Below are 27,191 nucleotides of genomic sequence, written 5' to 3' on the forward strand. Positions count from 1 at the left end.
TTTTTACGTTCGAATATTCTTTTATTGTTAACATTCGAACGAATCTTCGAATATAGAATATTCTTTCACACCCCTAATATTGCGTAGCTAACACTGAGCCGACCTGGCGTTTATGTAATAAACGCCAGGTCGGCTGCCAATTAATTTAGATAGCCTTTTAAACCACTCTTGTCCCTTGCTATGATGAGAACATGGGCTAACGTGCTAGTACGTGCTGTGGTTGTGTGTTGTCTGACCGTCCTGCCAGCAGCAGCTGCTGCTGCTGACGCTTAGGCGGAAACAGTGCTGTATGCATGCCGTGGTGGTTCTCTCCTCCAGTGATGTTGTTTAGGCAGTTGTCTGATTTTCACAATAAAATGTCACCCGCCCGTGTTTAGTCGCGCACCGCCCTTCCCCGCACACGCAAATTTATAATAGTATATATCCCGCCCGTTCTCACCCGTCAAACACGGATTCTTCTGTACACTCCCACGACACTGTTTTTCACAGGACGATCGCGCTATGAACGGTGAACGCGAACGAATCATTTGAACGGATCATTATCGTGAATGTGAACAAAACGATTCGTTATTCATTTAAATGAGCGGTTTTGCCCACCACTAATGTCTTGTGTTTCTCTCCTTTCCATGTGTTTTGCAGGTAGAGCCCATGTTCACGGTGCCAGCTCCCCCGGCCCCTGGCCACCCTGGGCCTCTAGGGGTGTCCCCTCCGGCCCTGCCCCTGTCCAGCCCCAAGCAGCTGGTGGTCCGGACGCGCTCCATTGGCACCAACACACAGGATGGAGTGGGCGGAGGCGGAGGTAGGGATGGGACGATGATCGTTATTATCGTTTATCGTGATAAAAAACACTCACAATAATCGTATCGTGGAGATTTACATGTATCGTGAACTTATCCTCCGTCATGCATCTATTCACCTTTTTTTTCAGAGCAGCATATCCAGTACCAAACCTCTAGTCTAGGGCTATAATTATTGGTAGAATGGACCTGGAAATAACATACTTGGTATAGTCTTTTTTTCACTCTAGCAAATCTCTTTGCCCAAAAATAGCTGATCAGATCTACAAGCTCACAGTGCGTCATGTTGTGAGCAGTATTATGGATGTTGGGGATAGGCCTATTTTGATTATCGCGGTAATATCGAAAATCACAATTTCTTTGGTCACAATAATCATGACATGAAACTTTCATATGGTCCCATCCCTAGGCGGAGGTTCGGTGGGTCTGGAGGGAGACGGGGCCTGCCTGGGGCCATGCCAGCCGGGCACCAGCGTTAACCTGGAGGGCATCGTGTGGCACGAGACTGATGAAGGTGAGGAGAGTCGATGAGTTCGCATTCTGTGTTCGTGACTTTTATTTGTCTGCAGCAAGTCATCAATACAAAGATATTTGTGTACAATGCATAATGCCGCTTTACAGTGGAGCTGAAGAGAGCTGCACACAAAGAGTGACTCACTCTGGCAGAACATAATATATTTGCGACCGTAGGTCGCACTTACTACAGAAAGCTCCACCAGGTGTCCGTGCGTCCGTCAGTCAGTCCGTCACACGTCAGACGTCACACTTTTGCCCTGCTCATATCTCCGCAACCGTTGCCCCGATCCATGCCAGATTTTGCACACACACTCCTTACCTGCCAAACTACAACCTCCAAGGACCCCCGGAGTTCCAGGGACCCCCAGGTCCCTGGGGGACCCCCAGATGTAAAAAAAATACCAAATGTGCAAAAATGACCAAATGACCACCCCCACGGGGCTGCTCACGGGGAATTCCCGGGGACCACCCACTCCTGCTACTCCAGAACGGATGCAAAAGTGGTGGCGCCCCCAGTGGAGGACCCCCTACACTGCAGCTCACATAAAATGCCCTAACTCGGCCTAGGAGCGTCCGGGAGAGCCGGGGCCGGTACCTATTCGTCCGCCAAGGCAACGCGGAGACCCCACCCCTCATTTCTCACATGGCCCTCTTCTAGCGAGACCTACGGTCGCTTATCTCCCGATTAGGGAGTCTTACTGGTAATTGCGACCGTAGGTCGCATTTACTACCAAAACCTCCACAGGCTGTCTGTCTGTCTGTCAGTGAGTGAGTGAGTCCGTCACACTTTTGTCCTGCTCATATCTCCACAACCGTTGCCCCCATCCATGCCACATTTTGCACACACACTCCTTACCTGCCAAACTACAACCTCCAAGGACCCCCGGAGCTCCAGGGACCCCCAGGTCCCTGGGGGACCCCCAGGTGTACAAAAATGTCCCTCCGTGAGTGACACATCACACGTCACACTTTTCCCCTGCTCATATCTCCACAACCGTTGCCCCCATCCATGCCACATTTTGCACACACACTCCTTACCTGCCAAACTACAACCTCCAAGGACCCCCGGAGCTACAGGGACCCCCAGCTCCCTGGGGGACCCCCAGGTGTAAAAAAAACCCCCAAATGTGCAAAAATGACCAAATGACCACCCCAACGGGGCTGCTCACGGGGAATTCCCGGGGACCACCGACTCCTGGTGCTCCAGAACGGATGCAAAAGTGGTGGTGCCCCCAGTGGAGGACCCCCTACACTGCAGCTCACATAAAATGCCGTAACTCCGGCTAGGAGCGACCGGGAGAGCCGGGGCCGGTACCTATTCGTCCGCCTCGGCGCCGCGCAGACCCCACCCCTCATTTCTCACATGGCCCTCTTCTAGCGCCACCATCAGGCCGATTCTTGCAAAGCCACCTACGGTCGCTTATCTCCCGATTAGGGAGTCTTACTGGTAATATAATTGCGACCGTAGGTCGCATTTACTACCAAAACCTCCACGGGCTGTCTGTGAGTCAGTGAGTCAGTGAGTCAGTGAGTCCGTCACACTTTTGCCCTGCTCATATCTCCACAACCGTTGCTCCCATCCATGCCAAATTTTGCACACAGACTCCTTGACTGCCAAACTACAACCTCCAAGGACCCCCGGAGCCCCAGGGACCCCCAGGTCCCTGGGGGACCCCCAGATGTAAAAAATGACCAAATGTGCTCACACGTCACACGTCACACTTTTTCCCTGCTTATATCTCCGCACCCGTTGACCCGATCCATGCCAGATTTTACACACACACTCCTTGCCTGCCAAACTACAACCTCCAAGGACCCCCGGTCCCTGGGGGACCCCCAGATGTAAAAAATGACCAAATGTGCAAAAATGACCAAATGACCACCCCAACGGGGCTGCTCACGGGGAATTCCCGGGGACCACCGACTCCTGGTGCTCCAGAACGGATGCAAAAGTGGTGGCGCCCCCAGTGGAGGACCCCCTGCCACTGCAGCGCACATAAAATGCCGTAACTCGGGCTAGGAGCGTCCGGGAGAGCCGGGGCCGGTACCTATTCGTCCGCCAAGGCAACGCGGAGACCCCACCCCTCATTTCTCACATGGCCCTATTCTAGCGCCACCTTCAGGCCGATTTTTAAAACACATTTTTGGACACTGCTCCTACAGTTTTTGCCCTAAAATCACGAATATCACTACACAGCCTACACTCATGTCATCAACATGGATCAGGAAGATTTGTGAAAAATAAATTTTTGCCCTATTTGTGGAGATAAGCCACCTACGGTCACTTATCTCCCGATTAGGGAGTCTTACTGGTATATATATGTATTTTTGTAGAGAATGAAAGTCTCTGAAGTTCTTGTTGGAGATCAGATTCCAGGTTTTTAAATTATGCCATAATCCTAGCAACAGCGGAGGTCTAGTACTTTGATGTTTTTGAATTAACTTTTCTGCTGAGGCCAGAGTATAGCAGAGCAGAGTATGGCATGGTTATGGCATCGCAGCAACCACGTCAGGGACGTGCTGTCCATTGGGAAAAGCGGGACAAGTAGTGAAAACAGCAGATATACAAGCACACAACGCCTCGCACCGCGAGGTGTTGTGTGCTTGTAGATCGGCTGTTTTCACTAGTTTAGATCATTTTTAAAATGATAAATACAAAACAAACGGTTTTGGACATACAATGTTTCCACCCGACAACAACGAAATATAACTCATGTATGTCACTTGTCATGATCTGAAATGGCAAATCTTTGAGTAGCAGCAGCGCTATAGAGATATCTCTCTCTCTATTGTGCGCAAACTCTTTTTCCCGGGCTGAATCAGGGGCCCAGCACGTCCCTGCACCACGTCCCTCTTGGTTATGGGATAGCTCTTACTTAAAAACATGCAGACGCCCGGGACGGCCCGTCCCTTCCGGTTATCGGATGAATGTCACTTGCACTTGATTCGACAGGCGACAAGAGTCAGAATGCAACACGGCGCACCTTTAAAACACTCCACAACGAAATGGAACAAGCCCTTGCCGTCGGCAAGCTTCACCGATGCCAAGTAGACTGCCAAAGACACCAGGAGCTTCCAGCCAGCAAATTGGTACTGTGGGAGCCAACACATGGGCACCGGTCGCGAGGACGTCCCACAAAAACATACGTGGACGTACTCAAGGAAGACGTAGGGACACAGAACACCAATGAGCTGGCCAGATGTATGGGGAACCGAGATGACTGGAAACAACGATGGAGGGCTCGTCTGAGGACGACCTAGATAGATAGATAAGTATTTTAGCATGGCATCTCTGCCGTGTTCCAGGTCTGTCTAGGAGCTGGCCTCCTGAATCATTCAGAGTTCCCAGGGGCGTCACACGGGGGGGGACTGAGTTTCTAGGGCCCAAGGTGGAGGGGCCTGGAATTATTTTATACTTACTTTATACTAGCTATTGAAAAACTGCGAGCTAGAGATCTGCTATTTTTGAAAAGTCATGAAAATGTGTGCAAATCTTTGAATATACCGGTATGTATTCTTAAGCGAACATTTGTGACTCAAATTTTACTTCTGGGGGGTCCCTGGAACTTCATATTTTGAGATGGGGGTCCGTGGCCAAATACATACGAAAAGGTTTGAGCACCACTGATATAGAAACATAGGTTTTTCTAAAAAAAATTGCAGATCTACAAGCTCGCAGCGCGGCACCGCGCTTTGAGCTTGTATATCTGCTATTTTTCAATAGTTAAAGTACCCAGGGCCCAGAATTTGGTGCGACACCCCTGTCCCCTCCCCCCCCTTATACGGTGCCCCTGGGTGTAATATGTCACTAATAAATAAGGTGTCTGTCTGCAGCAGACCTGCAGTGCTCTGCCAACCACAGGGCATCTGGAGTGAGGTGTTGAGTTGTAGTCCAGGCCCAGTGGTAATTAACATGGGGCGCTGCTCTTCACCCTGGCACACACACAAACGCACGCACGCACGCACGCACGCACGCACGCACGCACGCACGCACGCACGCACGCACGCACACACACACACACACACACACACACACACACACACACACACACACACACACACACACACACACAGGGAATATGGACAGTGCTTAATTAGGGCAGTCGCGATTATTAAATAATCATCTATTCGCGATTATTTTTCATATTTGCGATTACCATCAATTGTCCATTTTATAGGATAACTAGTTTGTGTCATGGAGGATGAAAGTTTGTTTCCAAAGCCACGTACCACCGCACCGCTGGGGTACGTGTGGTTTTAATCCCAGTGATAAAGGAGAGCCCAGTAACGTGGATGAAGCGATCTGTACACTTTGCCATAAAAAGGTGCCAGTCAGACGTGCTGCTAACACAACAAATCTACAGATCCACCACCAACAACAAAACGCTGAACTGGGAAATAAAACAGCAGCGGCCACTCCTGTCCAACCACAGCTGGTCTAGCCCGTCAACGCAACGCGTTCTGATATTTTCAGAGTGCAACGCCCGAGCGCAACTGGGTCGCTCTCTTTTCCACTAGTCCCTCCCTAACATTTTTGTCTTTCTTGATGTTCAAAAAGCAATTAAATTGCTCTTTTTCTTCATTAAGGAGTACAGTATGTGGATTATTAAAGCTCATACTAGCATGGTGGTATATATATAACGTAGGGGGAAAAATCAAGCCCCCAGAACCCTGGGGGCGCCCTGAAACCAAATGGACATGGTGGCCGTTTTGAGGTACTGCAGTTGGGTCTACTAACCACATGAACGTGCATAGGCTTCTTTGTATTGACGCGCGTTCATACCGGAAGGGCTCGTTCATGAATTTGAGCCCCAGCGCGTCCATGAACACAAACTATGACGAAAAATGCGTCACAGTGGCCCCACTACGTCACAGTTTTACTACACGGAAGGAGGGGTGAAAACGCCTCATGCGCTGGGTGAGCAACTCAATGCAAGCGGACGGGCGGGGATATCTGGTGTCCTCTCTATTCTTATTATAACTCTATGGGAAAAATAGACAATATATTCGCCAATCGCGATTATTTTGTATGACAATGAATCGTATCCAGAAAATCCTAATCGCGACAGCCCTATGTATAATTGCGACCGTAGGTCGCACTTACTACAGAAAGCTCCACCAGGTGTCCGTCTGTCCGTCCGTCCGTCCGTCACACACGTCACACGTCACACTTTTGCCCTGCTCATATCTACGCAACCGTTGCCCCGATCCATGCCAGATTTTGCACACACACTCCTTACCTGCCAAACTACAACCTCCAAGGACCCCCGGAGCTCCAGGGACCCCCAGCTCCCTGGGGGACCCCCAAGTGTAAAAACATTACCACATACACGTCACACTTTCCCCCTACTCATAGCTCGGCCACCGTTGGCCCGATCCATGCCAAAATTTCCACACAAACTCCTTGCCTGCCAAACTACAACCTCCAAGGACCCCCGGAGTTCCAGGGGGACCCCCAGGTCCCTGGGGGACCCCCAGGTGTAAAAAAAATACCAAATGTGCAAAAATGACCAAATGACCACCCCCACGGGGCTGCTCACGGGGAATTCCCGGGGACCACCCACTCCTGGTACTCCAGAACGGATGCAAAAGTGGTGGCGCCCCCAGTGGAGGACCCCCTCCACTGCAGCTCACATAAAATGCCCTAACTCGGCCTAGGAGCGTCCGGGAGAGCCGGGGCCAGTACCTATTCGTCCGCCAAGGCAACGCGGAGACCCCACCCCTCATTTCTCACATGGCCCTCTTCTAGCGAGACCTACGGTCGCTTATCTCCCGATTAGGGAGTCTTACTGGTATTGCACGACTCACCGTACGTAGAGTATGGTGCCCTATACTTAACAGTGAGTTGAGAGGAGAGAGGGAGAGATTGGAAAGGAGGGGGAGAGAGAAGGAGAAAGGTTAAGGAGGAAGGGGAAGAGACAGAGTAGTGAGACGGCAAACCTCATTTCATACTCTGTTCTTCAACAGCGAGATAAAGAGGGAGGGAGAGAAGGAGTGAGTGACAAGGGGCAGAGGAAAAGTGAAGGAGAGGAGGAAAAATGGAGTGGATAGGTAGAAGATAGAGAGAGGAAGATAAATGCTGTACACTGAGTGTTACGTAACCACATGAACCCTGGCGTCCCTATCCTAGGCCGAACATTCAGCAAGAAAATTGCAGATCTACAAAAAAAGAAAAATAAAGAAAATGTGAGCCTTTAGATAGTCTACTTACAACATACTGTAGATAGAGCCAAAAAACTAGGGGGCCTAGACCCCGGGGGACTCCAGTCAATGAAGTATATAAAGATTTAAGGGGTTAATTAACTGTAAAATACATATATTCTTACTGTGTTGAATAGATAGAACACATCAGAGAGATGTAGATGAAAGAAGGAAGAGGGGATGGATGGAGGGAAAAAAAGGGGAAGCAAAAAATGGAAAATGCGGTGCATAATAAATACTGTATGTACAATACATACTCTAGTTCTGATAAGAGCAGACAGAATGAGAGATGGAGAGATATAGAGGAAGAGAGAGAGATGGAGCAGTGGGGATGAGATTACGGGCGGAGGGAGGGGTATTTTGTCTGTCTTTGGAAGGAAAGATGCAAGTGTGCATGATGTCTTGGGGGAGTGAGATCTCTGAGAGAGTGAAAGGAATGAAGAATGAGAGAATCTAAGGGACAGCAAGCTATGGGCTCAGAGAAAAATAAAAGCAATACAAGAAATGAGAAAAAGAGCAAATGTGTTCTTTTCTTTGTTTTAAGTCCCTTTCATCGTGAGTGACGGGCCTCGCCACTCAGGGACTATTCTTTGGACCAGGGACGTGCAGAGAATGTTAGAGAGGCAGGGGCTGAAATTTCTAAAAGGGCCTTTTGATGAAAATCTCGAAAATAGCTGACCTCCAATTTGACATTGAAAATAGCAGACCGCCAAGCTCACAACGGGTCGCGCTGCGACCCGTTGTGAGCTTGGAGGTAGGCTATTTTCAATGCTTGATTTCTACACAGAGAGGGCAATTCTTTCAACATAAGATGCTGCATTCAATTTCGGGAGAGTTTGGACAAGGCAATTCTCTTGAATGCTGCCTTCAGGTATGGCATGGAAAGAGGGCAATTTGCCTTTCTTTCACCATAGTAAAAACTGCATTAATGGTCTGGAGAGGGCACTTTTTACAGACGGATAAAAGGGCAGGGGCTCAAGCCCCCTTTGACGTCTATGTGTGCACGTGCCTGCTTCAGACGACATCGTGATATGTGAGCCCCCGTCCTCCGGTGGCGGAGGGATACGGGGCTGACGCCGTATGAATATTGATTAAGTGGAATGTTAATTGAAGAGCTTCAGGGCTTGATGAGCCTGAATTAAATGACAATTTGCGCTGCTCAGAAGAAGCTCATAGAGCCTTTCTTTCTGTATGGCTCTGTCTTTTTGAGCGGTGCTAGCCGCTCCAGTCCGTGACTTTGTGTGTACGTCGTCCATGTGTACATGTAGGCCTACGTCCCTATCTGTATGTCAGATATAGGAACAGGTACGATAGGGACCTTTGCGAGGTCGGTAACTCTGACAATGTACAAATGTAGCCCAACCCGTGGTCCATTTGGTTCCATTTCTGCACATTGTTTTATAGTATTGGTGCAGTATATGATGTCACATGAAGCTTGACCAATCATGGAGACACCACCCTTTGTCCCTCTCTGATTGGCTACGGGCATAAACACAGACAGACAGACTTCTGGAATTTATATATATATAGATAGATAGATAGATAGAATACATCATCATCATATATCATCATCATACTGTACTTATTAAGTACAGTATGATGATGATGTATGATAGGTACTACGTAGTGTGCTGTTTCTTCAGGAACTAAACAGTATTTTCTAGTGTGAAGTGAGCACCGCTTTTTAAAAAGTCTGTTTGTCTGTCTGTCTTTTTAAAGGTAATTTAATTTGTCTGTTTTCTGTCAAGACCAGAACAAGTGCTCCATGCATGCTAATAATACTTTCATTAGAATGTGTGTCGGGAGCCTGTCAGCTGTTGTTTGCTTTTCAATGGTCCCTTTTCACAGAGAACAGCTCATCTACGAGGAGACAGAATTAAGCTCTATTATATCTAATGTTGCTTTTGTAATATTTCTGGCCTATCTGTCAGTCTGTCTGTCTGTGTGTCTGTATGCCTACCTGTGTGCATGTACAGTTGTTGACTGGTCTTAGGTTGTTTGCCATGGATATGAATGCTGTTTAATAATAATATATCTTTCTATCACCATTTCACCACATAATAATATGATGATTTGGGAGAGGACAGTGGAATGAAATATCCATGATTAACCATGTCAAATACAATCCCCTTAAAGCTGTATACATGTCATGCATCCTAGATCAGTGGTGATAAGAGACAAAATGTTAACACCACCTTTTGATGTGCAGTGATTGATTGTCAAGCTAACTGACGAGATAGAACTGTGCTGCAGTCAAACCTCATTCTAAACTTAAAACGTGATTCCCTCTACTGCCACTGGCACATCACAAAGAGAAGGTTAATGGTTTTCAAATGTCAGTCTGTCTCTCTCGCCTTGTCTGTCTCCTGAATCCTTCCCTCGCTGTGTGAGTGAGTGTGTGTGTGTGTGTGTGTGTGTGTGTGTGTGTGTGTGTGTGTGTGTGTGTGTGTGTGTGTGTGTGTGTGTGTGTGTGTGTGTGTGTGTGTGTGTGTGTGTGTGTTCACAAAGTGCACTGTAAAGAGTATTACAGGCAAAATCTTTCAAAAAGTAAAACAGATCAAGAAACAGATCTATATAAGCTCAAAACGCGTCACGATGCAACACACATGGTCAGCTTGTAGATTGGATATTTTCCCCATGCAACACCATGATAATATGACAATGTATGAAATAGGGTAGGCTACACACCAGATAATACAAAAATCTAACCACATTGGTTTCATTTGTACCGTCAGAGTAACAAATGGATAAATGGACAATGCTGATTTGACTGTGTGCACGGACAGTATAAATCACTAGACAATAGACATCCTTTCAATCTGTATACCTGAGGCTTCTTCTATCCTGTTAACGGAATGAAGCTTCAAGGTTAACACTTATATCCACAACACCTCGCTGCGCAAGGCATTGTGAGCTTGTAAGTTTTCACAATATGGATGCTATAGGGTTGAGTATAAAAACGGCAAAAACGTTTCTACCACACAAAGATTTGGAGGACCCCCTGCAGTAACTCTGAGGACCCCCTAGGGGTCCCGGACCCCCTGTTGAAGACCCTTGTCCTAAGAGGTAAGGTTTTTTACTTTTTACCTATGTGTAATGACTCTGCTCTGTGTTCTGTGTGACTGGCAGGTGTTCTGGTGGTGAATGTGACGTGGAGAAAGAGGACCTATGTTGGAACTTTGCTGGACTGTACCAAACATGACTGGGCTCCTCCAAGGTAACAGTGTATTATTGCTTTATTTTATGAATGACACCGCATGTGTCTCTGCTGGCCTAGAATCACATCCTTTCATTTGCTTTCATTGTGTCTCTCTCAGCTATTGTAATTATACAAAGGGGGACTGGGCTTTGAAAATGATTTAACATTGGATGTGTCTACGTCACTGATTCCCAAACACTGGAAATAATGTCTACCGATTTGTGTGAGGTTTGGACATAATCCGTAAGATTGGTAGCAAAAACTGTGTTTTGCAAAGAATTCGCAACATGGTGGAGAATTTGTCCGGTGGAAATGGCCGTGGCTTATTTGGGGAGTTCCGAATTGATATCCGTAGGAGTAATTTCAGTTTTTGCTCAAATTGGCCTCTGGTGGCGCCAAAACAGGCGTGTGTGCTCAGTTTCACGTCGATTGGGCAAACAGTGCCAGAGATTAGCTGTTCACAGACAGACGGACACACGGACGGACAGAGAGACAGGGCGATATGGCTGTAACCAAACCCTGTTTTTAGGATTTGAACTTTGCCGGGGATTTTCGCTTCTGGGCGCAAACATAATCAGTTTATGAGGCTCAATGGCTCATTATAAAGTATTGCATACCTACATAGTTACTTTTGGAGGATATAACATTTGCAAGAACATTCTTCACAGTTGAATTCACCCCAAAGAAATCAAGGTAGACAATAACACTACAGTACAGCTTCCATGGGTCATGTAACGTGGCTTTACGGCATGATTGGCAACAACTTGTTGTTATCTATCATTTTCTATTATTTGCTGCTGGATAACGTCAATAATAACAAGCAATGATAACTGTTATCTGATGTGCACCCTGCGGCTGCACGCTCGTCTTGTTTGTCTGAATAGAAAGAAAAAGGGAAAATTAAGGGAAGATTTGATTACGAAAATAATTAATTAAATTCATTACTGGCTAAATAAACATTACATTAAACGAACATTTTCAACACATGCTTATTTGTTTTCAATATAAAGAATACATTTTGTGCTTACTTTTTAAGCAGTGTCACTATCTACCATAGTATTTGTTTGATTCACGCACAAAGGCACACTAAAGATATACACATGTCTAAGTGAATTCATGTGACTAACATTTTATGGTAATATTGTGTCTGCGTTCGGCTGCCGGTTTGTGTTGAATATGAACAAAACCATCTCCATTCCCCAAATGGATTACAAATGGGCAGGGGTCTCGCACCAAATTCTGGGCCCTGGGTACAAGGATTCACTGCGAGCCCCCCATGAATGTTCTTCACAGGGGGAGGGGGTTTAACCCATTTAGACTGGGAATGCATTATTACGCATTATTTTGTGCTTTAACTATTGAAAAATAGCAGGTCTACAAGCTGTGAGCTTGTAGATCTGCTATTTTTTTAAATCGTGAAAATGTGTGCAACTCTTTGAATATTTCCAATCCTTCTAAGGTTTTTTGAAAAACCTATGTTTCCCAACATGTTGTTCCAGGGACCCCCCAGAAGCTAAATTTGAGTTACAAATCTTCGCTTAAAAAAAAAATATATATATATATTCAAAGATTTGCACACATTTTCACGACTTTAAAAAAATAGCAGATCTACAAGCTCCGCGCTGCAAGCTTGTAGATCTGCTATTTTTCAATAGCTAAAGTATAAAATAATTAAGGCCCCTCCACCTTGGGCCCTAGTAACTCATTCCCACTTTTCACCCCTTGTGACGCCCTTGCAAATGGGTAGTTGCTTTTATAATTGCCAAGTGGAAAATGTAACAGTCACTGCTCTCCACACTGAAACCACTCAATTAATTCTCCTGTATGCAAATTATTGTTGTCATGGTAATTACAGCTTAATCTCAGAAACCAGGAACAAAATAGCTTTTTCTTCATTCGGTCGTAGTGGGCTTCTGTCCAGACTGAGCAATTGATAAAAGCAAAATGGCGCACTTTTCATTGACTGCTCCTTACAGTTTGTTTTTGGATTTAGACAAAACGATGTTAACATAAAATATAAGAATCGCTTATATATAAACACAAGGACCCCCAGCATGAAGCAAGCAAGCAAGTTTAAAAGATCAGAATAATCAGAGCAGAGGAACTACAGGCTAACGGGGAGTGTAATTGTGGGATATGTCAGTTGTAGTGAATGTCAACCATGTTAAAAAGCTGTTTGCAATCAGCAGATCTTGCCTACAGTATTTGTCATGTGTAGTCTGATGTCACTCAATGTGACATTTAATTGCTTAGAAACCAGAGACATTTACTATTCTATTCATGTTATTAAGATACTAATAATACCAGTAAGACGCTTAAGGGCAAAAAGGGCCCAAAAGGGCGAGGTCGCGCCATGTCTTGGCCATCTGGCCAATGGAATTTGGTTCCCCTGGCATCACAGTGATTATATATTGGCATTCACAGATATGGGCTTAATATTGATAACATCAGGGATCTCCATATATGGGCATAAAGGTGATTTGGTTCCCCTGGCATCACAGGGATCTCCATATATGGCAATAAAAGGGATTTGTTCCCATGACATCACAGTGATGTCAGGCTTTACCCGTCCGGACGGATACGGACAAACTGTGACCGTTCTGTTAGTAAACTGTGACCTACGGTCACAATCATGTCACCTCAAGTCATGTCATATCATCACCTCACATGGCTGCTCTTTCCTCTGTCGAGTAGCTTCAGGTTGAGAATAAATATTGTTTTTGTAATTGTAATTCTCCTCACCAGGTTTTGTGAGTCCCCCTCCAGTGACCCAGAGACACCAGGGGGCCGTGGCCGGGGGAAACGGATGCGATTGGCCATCGCTGAGCGACCCTGTGTCGAGACCGCCCCAACCCCCAAGGTCAGGGGCCTATCACAGCACAGGAGCCGTGGCGGAGGTGTGGCTGGGACCACATCCACACAGATCCACAACAAGGGGCGGAGAGGCAGCCTGAACCTCATCAACAGCAACGGCCGAACGCCCGCCAATTTCTTCGCGGTGGAGGAGATGAAAACGACCAACAACGGCACCTCCTCTATCTCCTCCTCCTCCTCCTCTGGAAAGCGTAAGAACAAACCTCCGGCCGAACTGGACCTCAGCCTGGTCTCCTCTTCCTCGGACGACGTAAAAAACGGGAACGGGAAGAGGATCCGCGCCAAGTCCCGCAGCGCTCCCAGCACGCCGCAGGGCAAGTCCGACCCCTCGTTCATGGACCCGGGGGGAGGGTGTGCCTCTTCGCCGCCTCCTCCCCCCATCCTCATTGACTGCCCCCACCCCAACTGCACCAAGCGCTACAAGCACATCAATGGACTGCGCTACCACCAGACGCACGCGCACCTGGAGGCGGAAGAGCAGAGGAAGCCCGAGCTTCAGGAGGCGCTCAAGGACGGAGAGAGCGAGGAGCGGCTGTCCGACTGTGAGGAGACGGTCGGCCACGTGACTTACAACCTCCCTGAGACAAACAGCAGCACTAACACTAACAGTAGCACTCCCTCCAAGAAGCCCGCTCCGTTATACAAGGTGACCCCAGTGGGGTCTTCTAAAAACAGGCGCCTGCTCCTCAGCACTGACCACGGTCCAACGGCAAACTCCAAGACTAGGAGGACTTCCCTGCTGAAAGACGGTCTGATGGATGACCTGAGTAACCTGCCCATCATCTCCAACATGACTGTGGTTCTGGAGAACTGCATGGTCGCAGACCGTAACTCCACGGTAGAAATGCCCAAGCTGGAGGCAGAAGGTTTGATTGACAAGAAGGGAGGTTGCGACAGCAAGGGTAAGAAGGCCAACGGCAAGGTAGAGAAGTTGTCCAAGTCGCGGACCAACCGCCCTATCGCTCCAGCACCTGCTCCCCCTAAGCTGATCGCTATCCCTAACACCACTTACCCCACAAGTACAGCCGATACCACCCCACAGCAGCAGCAGCCTTCACCCATGGCTGCTGTGGGTCTCACTAGTAAAAACATGCCCTTGAAGCCAATCAAGCCAAAGTTGAGCATTGTGGTGGAGCCAAGCTTGGTCAAAGCCACAATGGTCACCTGCAGCAAAGAGACCAGGAAGAAAGAGAAGAGGCGGCTGAAGGACAAACACAGCAAAGACACACCCATCAGGACCCCCAATGGAGAAAGCAGTGGAATCAAAATGGAGGACAATGGTGGATCTAAAATGGGCGCCAAGGAGGCTTCTGGAAGTCTCCTGAAAGAGCACCTCAGCAAACAGGAAGTTATGAATGGACTGACGGAGAGCCAGGAGAGCAGAATGGCTAGCATCCGTGCAGAGGCTGACAAGGTGTACACCTTCACAGATAATGCACCCAGTCCGTCTATCGGCGGGTCCTCACGGCTCGATGCTGCTGGTGGTTGCCTGACAACAGCGGATGGCGGCAGTAAGAACAACAGCCCTGCCTACTCTGACATCTCGGATGCCGGTGACGATGGTGGATCTTCAGAATGCCGCTCGGATGTCTCCAGGTCCAAGTGTGGCTCTATTGCTGCTGCTGCTGCCTCGGAAGTGACTTCATCAAACAGTAACCACCACAGCGCTGGCAAGACTCCTCCCTCTGTGTCTGTGCCATCGTCAAAAGACCCCCAGTCTCCGTACTACCATGGCTATGAGCCCTATTACATACAGGGCTACTTACAGACTGACAGGCAGAGCAGCAACGCTCCCGCCTTTCACAAGAGCTCCTCCCATGACGGCAAGGGCAAAGACAGGAAGGAGGAGGTAAAAGAGGAAGACAAAACGTCCAGCCACGAGTTCTCTGACTCAAAGAAAGCAGACGGACCTCCTCAGTCCCAGTTACAGCTGGCGATGAGTCAGACCCAGACGGCACTTGCCCAATCCCTCTATTATGGCCAATACTCCAGAGGACTGTACATGGACCAGAAACTGCTGCTGGGCTCAAAGTGCTGCGACCAGCCCCCAGGGGCCAAGCAAAGAGGAGAGAGGGGCCAAGGACCGTGCAGTAGAGATTCAGAAGAAGTTAAGCATATGGTAGGGGGGTTGGCCAGTGGATCTATGTTGGGCAAAGGAGGGGACGGTATGAAAGGGTGCGGTCCCAAACCTGTCCTGTCCTATGTGGAGATGGGCGAGAGAGGAGACAGGGGACAGAACCTGAGCTCCCAGCAGCATGGGGCCAAGACAGCACACAGTGGCATCTTGGTGGACCAACACCAGGGCTTGGTGAAAGACTGTGATGATGCCAAGTCATGCTCCTCTTCCTCCTCTTCTTCTTCTTCCTCCTCTTCTTCTTCAGTCCACAACCCAAACAGTCAGACAGATCTGGACTCAAATGTTTCCTTTTCCAATGTAAGTTTCTCCCTCTGTCTCTAGCCTGCTGTCGCCGTATTGGTGTGTTAAACTGACTTGTGGAAAATATTTCAAGATGATGACATGTTGTGTACAGCAAAGCCATTTGGTGCTAATCCTAATGACAATGTGGTTCATGTGGTGCTTTAGATGTGCTTTGCTGTTCTGTTTCAATCATTTGATTGAAGACAAAGTCATTTGGTTTTGATTTGATGGATGCAAATGGTTTTAAAACGATTCAATGAGAACGGGACAGGGGGTTTAGTTGTTTCATGTCTAACCTTAGCTGTAAATGTAAACATTCAACACATACATTATCAAAATAATCTTTTCTAATACACAAGTGTTGGTTTTGATACAAGACCGTTTTTTTGTTTTGTTTTGTTTGTTCCATAAATTGTGTACAGATCTTTCACACAGGGTTAACTTCTAACTAAACACGGTGGACAACAAAAAAAAATGTCTACTTTTTTAATACAAATTTAACAAGATACAAGTTGGGAGGGAGGGGCGTGCTGCTGTTTCCCTTGGTTTTGCTTAAGCGATACGGCTATGAAAACTGTCTTCATTTGTGCAAACAAAGGTGTATGGGGAGGGGGACTACGTCTCTTATCCAAAGGGTCTTCAACAGGGGTCCGGGACCCCTAGGGGGTCCTTAGAGTTACAACAGGGGGGCCGCCAAATCCTGTGATAGGATAATTATTTTAAATTAACAACTTGAACCCTCGCATCCCTATTCCGAGGAATAGGGATTTGAGGTGATTCCTATTATTTTCGGCAAATAGGTTTGGTGTAGAGGTAAAAAAAAGAGCAGACCAAGTACATAGTGAGAGGTCAGGTTTACAAAATATCGACAATTTAAGTGGTTAAATGTCTGAAAATACACATTAACATGAATCCAACATAGACTGATGACAGTGCTGTCAAACAAGTCTATGAATCTACCGGTATCCACAAAATCGATGAAAATCTCCATGACACATTTAAACAATATGTAGAGGGGGTCCCTGCTTCATCTCTCTCTCAGCTAAGGGGTCCTTGGCCTGAAAAAGTTGAAGACCCCTGTTCTTATCCCAATTAAAAATGGCTGGCTGTTGAAATGTCCTCATCCCTCATCAACATCACGTCCATGTCTCTGACAGCTGTCTGCGGCTCTCTCTCACAACCACTCAGTGTTTCCTCTATATTCAGACAGCAGCGGTGGGCTGATGACAGCTAGAACACTCTCCTCCCCCCGTTGGTAAAACTAACCGTGGCGTGAACATGAAAGCTGCACTTTACATTTCCCCCCTGAAACCAGAAAATGGAGTTGGGCTCGTGTTTATTTAAATGCAATTTTAAACTTAATGTGCAATGTTGTTTTCTCACTCAACAGCAAACAAACCAACATAAAGTTTAAGTAGGCCTAGGCTATAGGCCTATCTGCACATTTCTAAAGTAACAATTTAAGGACTTTTTAATACCTCTAAAATGTCAAATTAAACAAATTGTCAAATATTAGAGACAGAAATTGTGAGAATAGCCGATCTACATGCTCACAACGCCTCGCGACGCGAGGCGTTGTGAGCATGTAGATCGGCTATTTTCACAACAGAACCATGTTATACAAAATGTAATGCCTCAACTCTTAGTGCTCGTCAGGAGCACTAAGATATGATTATTTTGTGGGTCGCAGGCCTGAAAAGGTTGAGAACCACTGCTATAACACAGTCACTATAGGACCAGAAACAAACCGGGACAAAACTATGGACGGACACTGAATCCACCCCCCACCACCACCACCCACCACTGTTAGCAGAGAATAATAGGGGAAACACTGCCTCTTGCACCAACACTTGTCCCCATCGATCTATAGCCTTCAGACGGCCCTTCCTGGGGCCATCACCGCCTCGCTCACAGCAAATACATGGAGCATCTTCAGAGTCAGCACGGCCAGGAGGACGAGGACGAGGTCGAAGGAGACAGAATGGCAAAAGAATGGTGCGCTGCTACCATGGAGCCGCTGGCTGCTGGGGCCAAGACCATGGCAGGAGGAGGAGGAGGAGGAGGAGGTGTGGGGGCTGGAGAAAGAGGAGGAGGAGGCGTAGGCAGTGGTGGAAAAAGTACTCACATTTTATACTTAAGCAAAAGTGTCAATACTGCAATGTAGAAATGCTCCGTTACAAGTAAAAGTCTGGAATACAACTTTACTTGAGTACAAGTATAAAAGTGTTGGTTTAAAAATGTAGTCAAAGTACCAAAAGTGAAAATACAAATGATGTTTGAAAATATCAGATCTACAAGCTCTACGAGCTTGATCGTCTATTTTCAAATACCCTAGGTATAAAATAGGGCTAAAGTGGATTAATGTATGTTATATAATATAATCATTTATATCTGCAAAGCAACCAGTAACTAAAGTTTTCAAATAAATGTTGTGGAGTAAAAAGTACAATATTTGGATCTGGAGTAGAAGTGCAAGTATTGGAAATTGGAATTACTCAAGTAAAGTACAAATAACTCAAAAGTGTACTTAAGTAAATGCACTTTACACCACTGGGCGTAGGTGATCCTAAGAAGGCCAGGGTCCTCCACGTCGGATCCCAGGATCTCCCGCCCACCGTCATCGACGCAGAGGAGGACCCTGACGGGCTGGAGGAGCTTGACGGGCAGGACCAGGAGCCAATGGGAGTGCTCTCCGACGAGTCGCAGAGCGCCCGAGCCGCGGTGTCTCCTCCCATGACCCCCCAGCAGCCGTACATCCAGTACCAGCACTCCTCCTACCCGCCCTACCTGGCCATGTGTGAGAGCAGCGGAGGAGGCTCCTACAGGGGGGTGTCCTCCCCAACCCTGGTGCACAACTACCCTGGTAAGACTGACAACTTATAGTGCAGTAGTTCTCAAACTTTACTCTGACAGCTTACAAATGAAACCAAATGGACCCTTATGGGTCCATTTGGTTTCATTAGTAATAGTATACTGTCAGAGTTACATACTTGTAAGGGTCAGTTTAGACCTCCCAAAAGGAACCCAGAGAGTCCCTGGAGCCCACTTTGAGGACCACTGTTATAGTGTATGTATACACGGACAGAAGTATTCCTATTCCATATGGGGATGGGACGATAGTCGCTATTATCGTTCATCGTGATAAGAAATATTCACAATAACCGTATCGTGGAGATTTACATTTTTATCGTGAAAACAGACCTGGAAATAACTTACTTGATAGTCTTATTTTCACTCTCGACCAATCGCGTTGTCAGCATGTAGATGGCAAATGTTCCGCCCCAGGATAATGGATGTTGGGCATATTTTGATTATCGCGATAATATCGTAAATTGCAATTGCTTTGAACACTATAATCGGGACATGAAATTTTCATATCGTCCCATCCCTAATTCCATATGGATACAAAACACTACAGCATGGTTTCCATGTGGATCAAGGATGTCATGTGGCTAGTTTATGACATCAGTGAAAGTTATCTATGGCACTGTTTCCCAACAGTGGGTCGGGACCCAATTGTGGGTCACAGAGTAAAAATCCCATTTCATTTTCCCACAAAAACTTGAATGTATATTTAAAAAGATGGAAAATCCTTTGAAATATATCATTTTATTTTTAGAAATACATATTTTTTACGAACAAACAAAACAACAAACAACAAAATGCATTGTCATTTACGTACATAATGTCAGAGACACTCATAAGATATGTTCAGTACATTTCACTTTCAATATATACAAATGAGTGCTGTCCGAGTTAACTAAATTAATCGCAATTAACTCACCATTATGTTAATCGCGATTAATTATTTTAATCGCAATTAATCGCATATTTACAAACATTACTACAATATCGGCTATATTGGCAACAAGGTCCATCACTGTTGATGTAACAAAAAATACAAAGTATAATTAAAGCATAAAGGTGGACACAACAGTAATCATTTAGCAGATCCTTATACCCATCAGCTGAAATCTGTTTAATGCAATACCATTATGATTTATTCAGGTTTTTAATTGATTTAGAATAAAAGATTAACATATACTTTTGCATAAATCCAGCAAATATTTACACTCCCAAGTTAATAGGGCCACAAAAGACTTGAAAGTTATCCATCTAAATTACATTGTGACCTGATAAAAGCTGATGACTTATTTGCGATTAATCGCGCGATTAACTACATAAATCATGCGATTAATCGCGATTAAAATATTTAATCGTTGGACACCATGTTTATAATGTATCTGCTCTCTCCCAGACAAATAGTAACATCTTAAATACACATGTACTGTAGGTATGTTAACCGCACAGATATATGATGATTAATGGAGCATCCCTATGGGGAAATATTAGGGCTGTCACGATTCCGATTCAAATCGCGAATCGAACCGAACTTGATGTTCGATTCAGTGAATCGTAATCACAAGCCGAATCGCAATTCACTTCCGTGCATGAAAATGTCAGTTGTTAGGGCATAAAACCCAAAGTTTATATTGTATATGTTAAATCTTTCGTGATTCTCATTCTCATTTGTTATTCAAATAAAAGTGACTTATTGAGAAACAAGTGTTTTTTCTTTATAAATCAAGACAATAGCCTAAATTAATAGTCATTTATTCCTCAGTGCTGAAAAAAGGAGGTTTAAAAAATAGGATATCCTATATTGAAAAATTGTATCAAAAATGTAATCTGATCGAATCGTGACCTTAGAATCGAAAGTTGAATCGAATCGTGGATTAGGCATATCGTGACAGCCCTAGGAAATATATATAAAAGGTAGTTGTGTGTAGTGTATCAACTCACCCTGCATGTCTGCGGGTACCTGTGTCCGTGTGTCTGTGTGTCCGTGTGTCCGTGTATCCGTGTGTGTATGTGTGCGCGTGTAAATCAGGCTTCCACTACCCCTTGTATGGTAAAACAGCAGGGAGGGAGGACTGTGAGGGCAGCCAGCCCACCAGAGGTGGAGCAGTGGCCAGTAAACAGAGCAGTGACTCCACCGCCATGGAGCTCCTCCAGCAGCAAACCCACCAGTACCATGGCAAGTCCCCTGCTGTGAGTATTCACACTGATTAAGTGATTGGTTGATTGATTGATTGATTGATTGATTGATTGATTGATTGATGCAGGGGTTCTCAAACCATTTTACCCCCAAAATAAACATATATGAACGGGGGACCCCAGCCCACCCTGACAAGCACTGGGAATTGTAGGTATTACATTTAATTTGACTCGGTTCCACAGATAAACATTGTGAAAATATCAGATCTTGCTATTTTCACAATGTTCGCCTCTTGTTTATTTAATATTTGCCAGTTTGGTATTAAAACGGTCTTGAAAATCCTTAAATTTAAACTTTATAAATGGGCAGATACCCTGTATACACTTGTCTTGGTTTGTTTACCGTTGAGTGAGACTTTTTTTTTTTTCCATTAAGCTAATCATCTGGGGACCCCACAAAATAATTTGGGGACCCCACTTGGAGTCCCGACTCCCGACCCCAAGTTTGAGAACTAGAGATGTTACCGATCAATCGGCAATGGATCGGATCGGGCCGATCAAAGCGTGATCGGCGAAAATCGGTGGTTTAGATCAAAAGGTAAATTCACCGATCCGATCCGATCGGTGCATCCGATCAACCAGCCGTTCAGTATGCCCACTTGAGGCCATTTTGGGGTATTGATTTCCACAGCGCTGAAGGAATAATTAGTTACTGCTATGATAATAAATACATAGTAATGCTGGTAAATAACTATAAGGCAAATATATAAATGAATTCATGAGTGAATTAATTAATTAAAGTTAAAACATTAACATTTAGAAAATATAAATAATATATAAATAACAACTTGATCAGATCGGTGATTGATCGGTATCGGGTGATCAAACTTTTGTGATCGGTGCTCGGTGATCGGTTCCAAAAAACCTGATCGGACCATCCCTATTGAGAACCACTTGATTGATTGATTGATTGATTGATTGATTGATTGAAGAAAATATGCATTGTATTCTTAGTTTATTGCAATTTTGACATTTGTAGTGTGCTTGCGTGTCGTCATGGTGCCCTTGCAATATACAGAATGAGAGTTTGTGTCCTCCATGTACACAGTACCGCATTTACCAAGTATGTTTTGAAATACTTTGTAATTTCACTTGTCTAGGCTCTTCATAACGAAAGTAATGTGATTAAGTTGCTTCTCATTCTGATTCGGTTAAAGATGGGGTGCCATGATTTTTTTCCCTCCCTAAAACATGATGATCAGGTATTATGATTATACTAGGAGGAAGATTTTTTCCAAAAAAGTGTAAAGAAAGTGTTAAAATTATGTTTTATGTGGCCACACCCATTAAGTATGCCTGGTTTCTAGGTGGATGGTGACCCAGCTGAAGTTAGCTTAGTGTTGGGTGTATGGTAAAAGGGGAGGGTATGATTTTATGATGACATTAAATCAGTGTTTTTTGATCAGGCCTTTTGACTCAGAGTCTTTCAGCTTTCAGGAAGAAACCAAAAATACACAGGGAAGGCAGATTTGCACATTATAACCCCACCACGTGGTCTATTACAGCAATGTCAACTCCATAGACACATACAAAACAGAAAAAGTACAAAACTATGGCACCACCTCTTTAAGGAGAAAGTGAGGTGTAGAGGAGAATTGAAAATGATGCAAGTGAAAGCATAGCTTTGAAGAAACGTAAGAATACGCTCCGCTCTTTTTTTTTTTCTCAGCCGGGTGAGAAAGGGTCCCCAGAGGGGGAGAGAGAGGCGGAAAGAGAGAGGAACCACGTTGCGTTTGCCCGACACCTTCACACCCACCACCACACACACCTGGGCATGAGCTACAACCTGATGTCTGGCCAATACGACATCTACCAAGGTAACACTCATACAGCAAGCCCTCAAACTGGCAGAAAGATAAGACACAGTTCATTTAGGCCAGTGGTAAACAATCTTTTCAAGCCTGTGTGCACTTTCTATTCTTGTTCTGTGTAAGCCGAGATCTACCAGGAGAGTAGGTTTTTCAGTCCGAGTGTATCAAAAAAGCAACTGGTTAAGGCAGCGGAAGCTTGTGATTGGCTGCCCGGAGGTGACGAAAGTCAGGGGGAAGGAGATACACCTAACCTTAACCCTAATCCTAACCTCAGTAAAACTAGCGCTGATGGATGCTAACCTGGTAAAATGCTAACCTGATGAATGTTAAACTGGTCGGACCAACGGTGCTTAACCCAGTTGCTTTTTGTGATACACTCGGACTGAAAGACCCGAGATCTAACACCAGTAAGACTCCCTATTCGGGAGATAAGCGACCGTCAGGTCGCATACACAAGCTTTAGAAGGCAATCATAGCCAATCAGGATTGAATATGGGAAATGGGACAGATCCATGTTGATGACATGACCGTAGAGATACTGTGTACCGTTTTGCGTGATTTTAGGCCAACATCTGTAGGAGCAGTGTTCAAAAATGTGTTTTGCAATAATCTGCCTCATTGTGGCTCTAGAAGAGGGGCTGCAGGTTGTGAGTTGCCAGTCAAGGAGTGTGTGTGCAAAGTTTGGCATGGATAGGGGCAACGGTTCCGGAGATAAAAGTAGGGCAAAAGTGTGAAGTGACGGACAGACAGACTGACTGACAGCCGGTGGAGCTTTTCATAGTAACTGCGACCTAACGGTCGCAACTACAATATGTTCCAAAAAAATACCACGAGTAAGACATCATATTTCCTTTTTTAATTTTTGACAACAGGCTCAATCTGTTTGCATATATCCACACAAAGGATAGTAGTCTAAATAAGAATTTAGGTTAAACTAAATTAAATTAATTTAGGTTAAACAAATTAAATCTCAAGGGACATGAAATAAATCTTATCTTCAATGCACAATATTGACTTCCTCATCAAGTAATATTCACATCAGGTATTTTGTTCAATTGATTGATTGATTTAGTTTTTATTGAAATTTGACAAATAAGCATACACATGACCATATATTTGTACATATCTATCAAAAGGATACTTTTGAGAGATGTGGTGATAGATTATCTGTCATCAAATGTTAGGGATAATTTTGACTGTGAGGGATGTCACGATACTCTAATTTTCACCATACAGTACACGATATAGCGTCAACATTGGCCATCCTCTTCAGTTTAAAAGTACATTATTTATAAAACACATAAAAATGTTAATAACGCTTTTGATGCTATCTTATATTTGATATTGGCCTATTTGACAGTGCAGAAGCGTAATTGCCTTGATGCATATAACATTAACGTGTCAACTAGACACAGACACACACACACACACACCTGCCCTCTGCAGTGCTATTGGAGTCTGTCTCATTTCTCTCTATAAGCCCTTGAATAATATGACGGAATATGATTAAGGATTACTGTGATTATGGTAAGCTCACATTTCATATCACACTCACCATACAGTAAGAACTGTAACTTTCACTAACCTCCGAAAGTTTGTGATCTACTGTGACGGCTTTGAAGATCGATCTGTGTGTGTGTGTGTGTGTGTGTGTGTGTGTGTGTGTGTGCGTGTGCGTGTGTGTGTGTGTGTGTGTGTGTGTGTGTGCGTGTGCGTGTGCGTGCGCAAATATTGTTATTTATTTATTTCGTATGTTGTTTCTGGTTGTGTGACTGTGCTGTTTGTTTTGTGTTGAAGGGCTCAGCTCCAGATCACTGGTCAGTCAGCAGGTAGCAGGACACTCTTCCTCTACTGGTAGGCTGCACTCCTTATATTTTCTTAATATATAAGAAAAGTGAAGTGCCTGAAGTGAAGCCTCCTCCCCTCTTACGTTTCGTTTTTAACATCGCACACATATCCTAATATAAATAAAAATCTTCTAAGCATATTAGCTTGCTGCTTAGCAGAAAACATTTTAAAATATATTTTCATGAACAGAAATGCCAGCCTCCATTACTCGCCGTTCAGGAGCCGGGTGTATAGTTCCAGACTCTATAGCATTCGGAGATTGTGGAATAGTTGTCTGGCTACGTGAGACTACCTCTCACTAATGCCTCCCTTACACGACAAGATTTTAAAAGACCTGACAGTGGACTAGTGCACAGTAACATTCTGAGTGTTACTTTAATTACAAAAGTATAAAAATGTACCCATAGTAGTTATTGGAAAGATTTTAGGGATTTAGCTCTATACCACGCTACATAGTCCTTCATACATTTACTTTAATAGAAAGGGATGTTAAGTACCTTAGGGGCCCATGATGTTTTGCCATGCTATCTTGTTATTTATCCCTTCGTATAATGTACTAGGATAAGATGTATTTACGGTATCTAGTAACAACGACACTAATAACAACGGCAGGCTGGGTTGTTAATTGCTCTCACTTGTGAATTTCATATGGATAAGTGTCAGCTAATTGCCTACAAAGTAAAATATTAACATCTAAGTGTTCCATTAACATACTGACACAGCAGTGGATCAGAATTTACTCCCATTATATTAGGTCAGCGCTTAATTCTGTGATGTTTGTTTTCATACAACAGCGGACTAGCAAATTGAGCATGTGTGTGTGTGTGTGTGTGTGTGTGTGTGTGTGTGTGTGTGCGTGTGTGCGTGCGTGCGTGCGTGCGTGTGTGTTAGTGTTAGTGTGTGCTTGTGCGTGTGCGTTGGTGCTTGTGTGCGTTGGTGCTTGCGTGTTGATATATTTGAGTGTCAAATATGGAACACTCCACTATGGAACTAGGTACTCAGCCTCCTCTCAATTGAGGGAGGTACAGTACAGTAGGTACTTTATTGATCTCCGGGGGAAAATTAGGTTGTCATGCAGGAGTCCATAAGGGAACAACATAAAACACGGCATACAAGAACAGTGGACAACTAAAACAGTGGTTCTCAACCTGTGACCCAGGGGGGTCCCCAAATTATTTTTGGGGGTCCCCGGATGATTAACTTAATGTGCAACATTGTTCTCTCACTCAACAGTAAACAAACCAACATAAAGTTTAAGTGTAAAGAGGGATTTGCACATTTCTTTAAAGTGACAACTTATGGACTTTTTAATACCTCTAAAATGACATTTTAAACTTTGGGCAAATCGTCAAATATTATTAGCAGAAATTGTGAAAATAGTTGCGAGGTGTTGTGAGCATGTAGATCGGCTATTTTCACAATAGAACCGTGTTATACAAAATGGCTAGCCATCGTCAAAGAAAAGGTAACGCCCACTCTGTTTGTTCCTCTTCCGTAGCTATCAGACTCTGTCTTGAGAGATTATACAAAATGTAAAGCCTCAACTCTCAGTGCTCATCAGGGTGGGGTTAAAATATGATTATTTTGGGGGTCGCGGCCTGAAAAGGTTGAGAACCACTGAACTAGAACACAACTGGAAGGTCACAGGTTTGATCCCCGGAACAAGTACACTGTGTGTTCTGTGGTGATGGAGTAATCGTTCAGCAGGGAACAGCAGGCGTATAAGTGTGTGTGCTTTGTTTTCTTTTTGTCTCCACAGAGGGTGAGGGGAAGAAGTAGGACCATGTGACGCCGCCTCCCACGTGGAGCAGCAGAACTATCAGACATCAATTCCATGGTGAATAAGCTTCGCCTCCCTGAGAGGCAGAGAACGAAAAAATACATACCAACAAACAAACAAAACAACTTCTTTCATTTCTTATACTAACAGCCAACTGTTTTATAACACACCCTGAAGAATGAACAGGCCAACGGACATGCAGTCAGAGAGTGGGACTGGGATAACTTTGGAGGACAAACTAACCGTACAAACCCACGAAAGCCCATAGTTTTGAAGCTTTTTGAATTTTAACAGTATATTTGGGCATGAAATCCAAACCCCAACGGACATGGAGTGTATAAATGCACCAACCTACGGAGACTGAGCCTTGTCGCTCAACTACCATAAAGGCACATCTATTGTAGTGTAATATCATATGACTGAATGTACTGACAATGACTTACATTATCCAAATAGTGTTGTTTCATTGTTTGATTTGAACAAACTCCTATTGGGGAGAGGAAGCTAAAGAGTATATTATGATCATTACAATTATGATTATTATGATTATTATTATTATTACTGAAGTGGTCCTCCTCCTCGCCTCCCATAGTGCTGAGCCTACATTTGTATTACTAATCTGTACTTGAGCGTAACCATGTTGATTGTACTGTCTTTATGTGAGAGTAAGCCTTCACCACACGTCCAC

General features: G+C 44.9%; 1 protein-coding gene across 1 annotated transcript; it reads left to right on the top strand.

Moving 5' to 3' along the window:
- Positions 1 to 648: 648 nt before the first annotated feature.
- Positions 649 to 26,624, top strand: znf608 (zinc finger protein 608; the record flags this gene model as incomplete). Its single annotated transcript, XM_080738392.1, has 10 exons — positions 649 to 799; positions 1,207 to 1,311; positions 10,644 to 10,731; positions 13,459 to 16,021; positions 17,877 to 18,072; positions 18,567 to 18,869; positions 20,898 to 21,058; positions 22,734 to 22,881; positions 24,673 to 24,729; positions 26,483 to 26,624. The coding sequence occupies 10 exons, from the start codon at positions 649 to 651 to the stop codon at positions 26,500 to 26,502; spliced, it is 3,792 nt and encodes a 1,263-aa protein (XP_080594518.1). The 3' UTR covers positions 26,503 to 26,624.
- Positions 26,625 to 27,191: the final 567 nt, after the last annotated feature.

The sequence above is a fragment of the Nannobrachium achirus genome, assembly GCF_963921795.1.
Source record: "Nannobrachium achirus genome assembly, chromosome: 12".
Lineage (NCBI taxonomy): Eukaryota > Metazoa > Chordata > Actinopteri > Myctophiformes > Myctophidae > Nannobrachium > Nannobrachium achirus.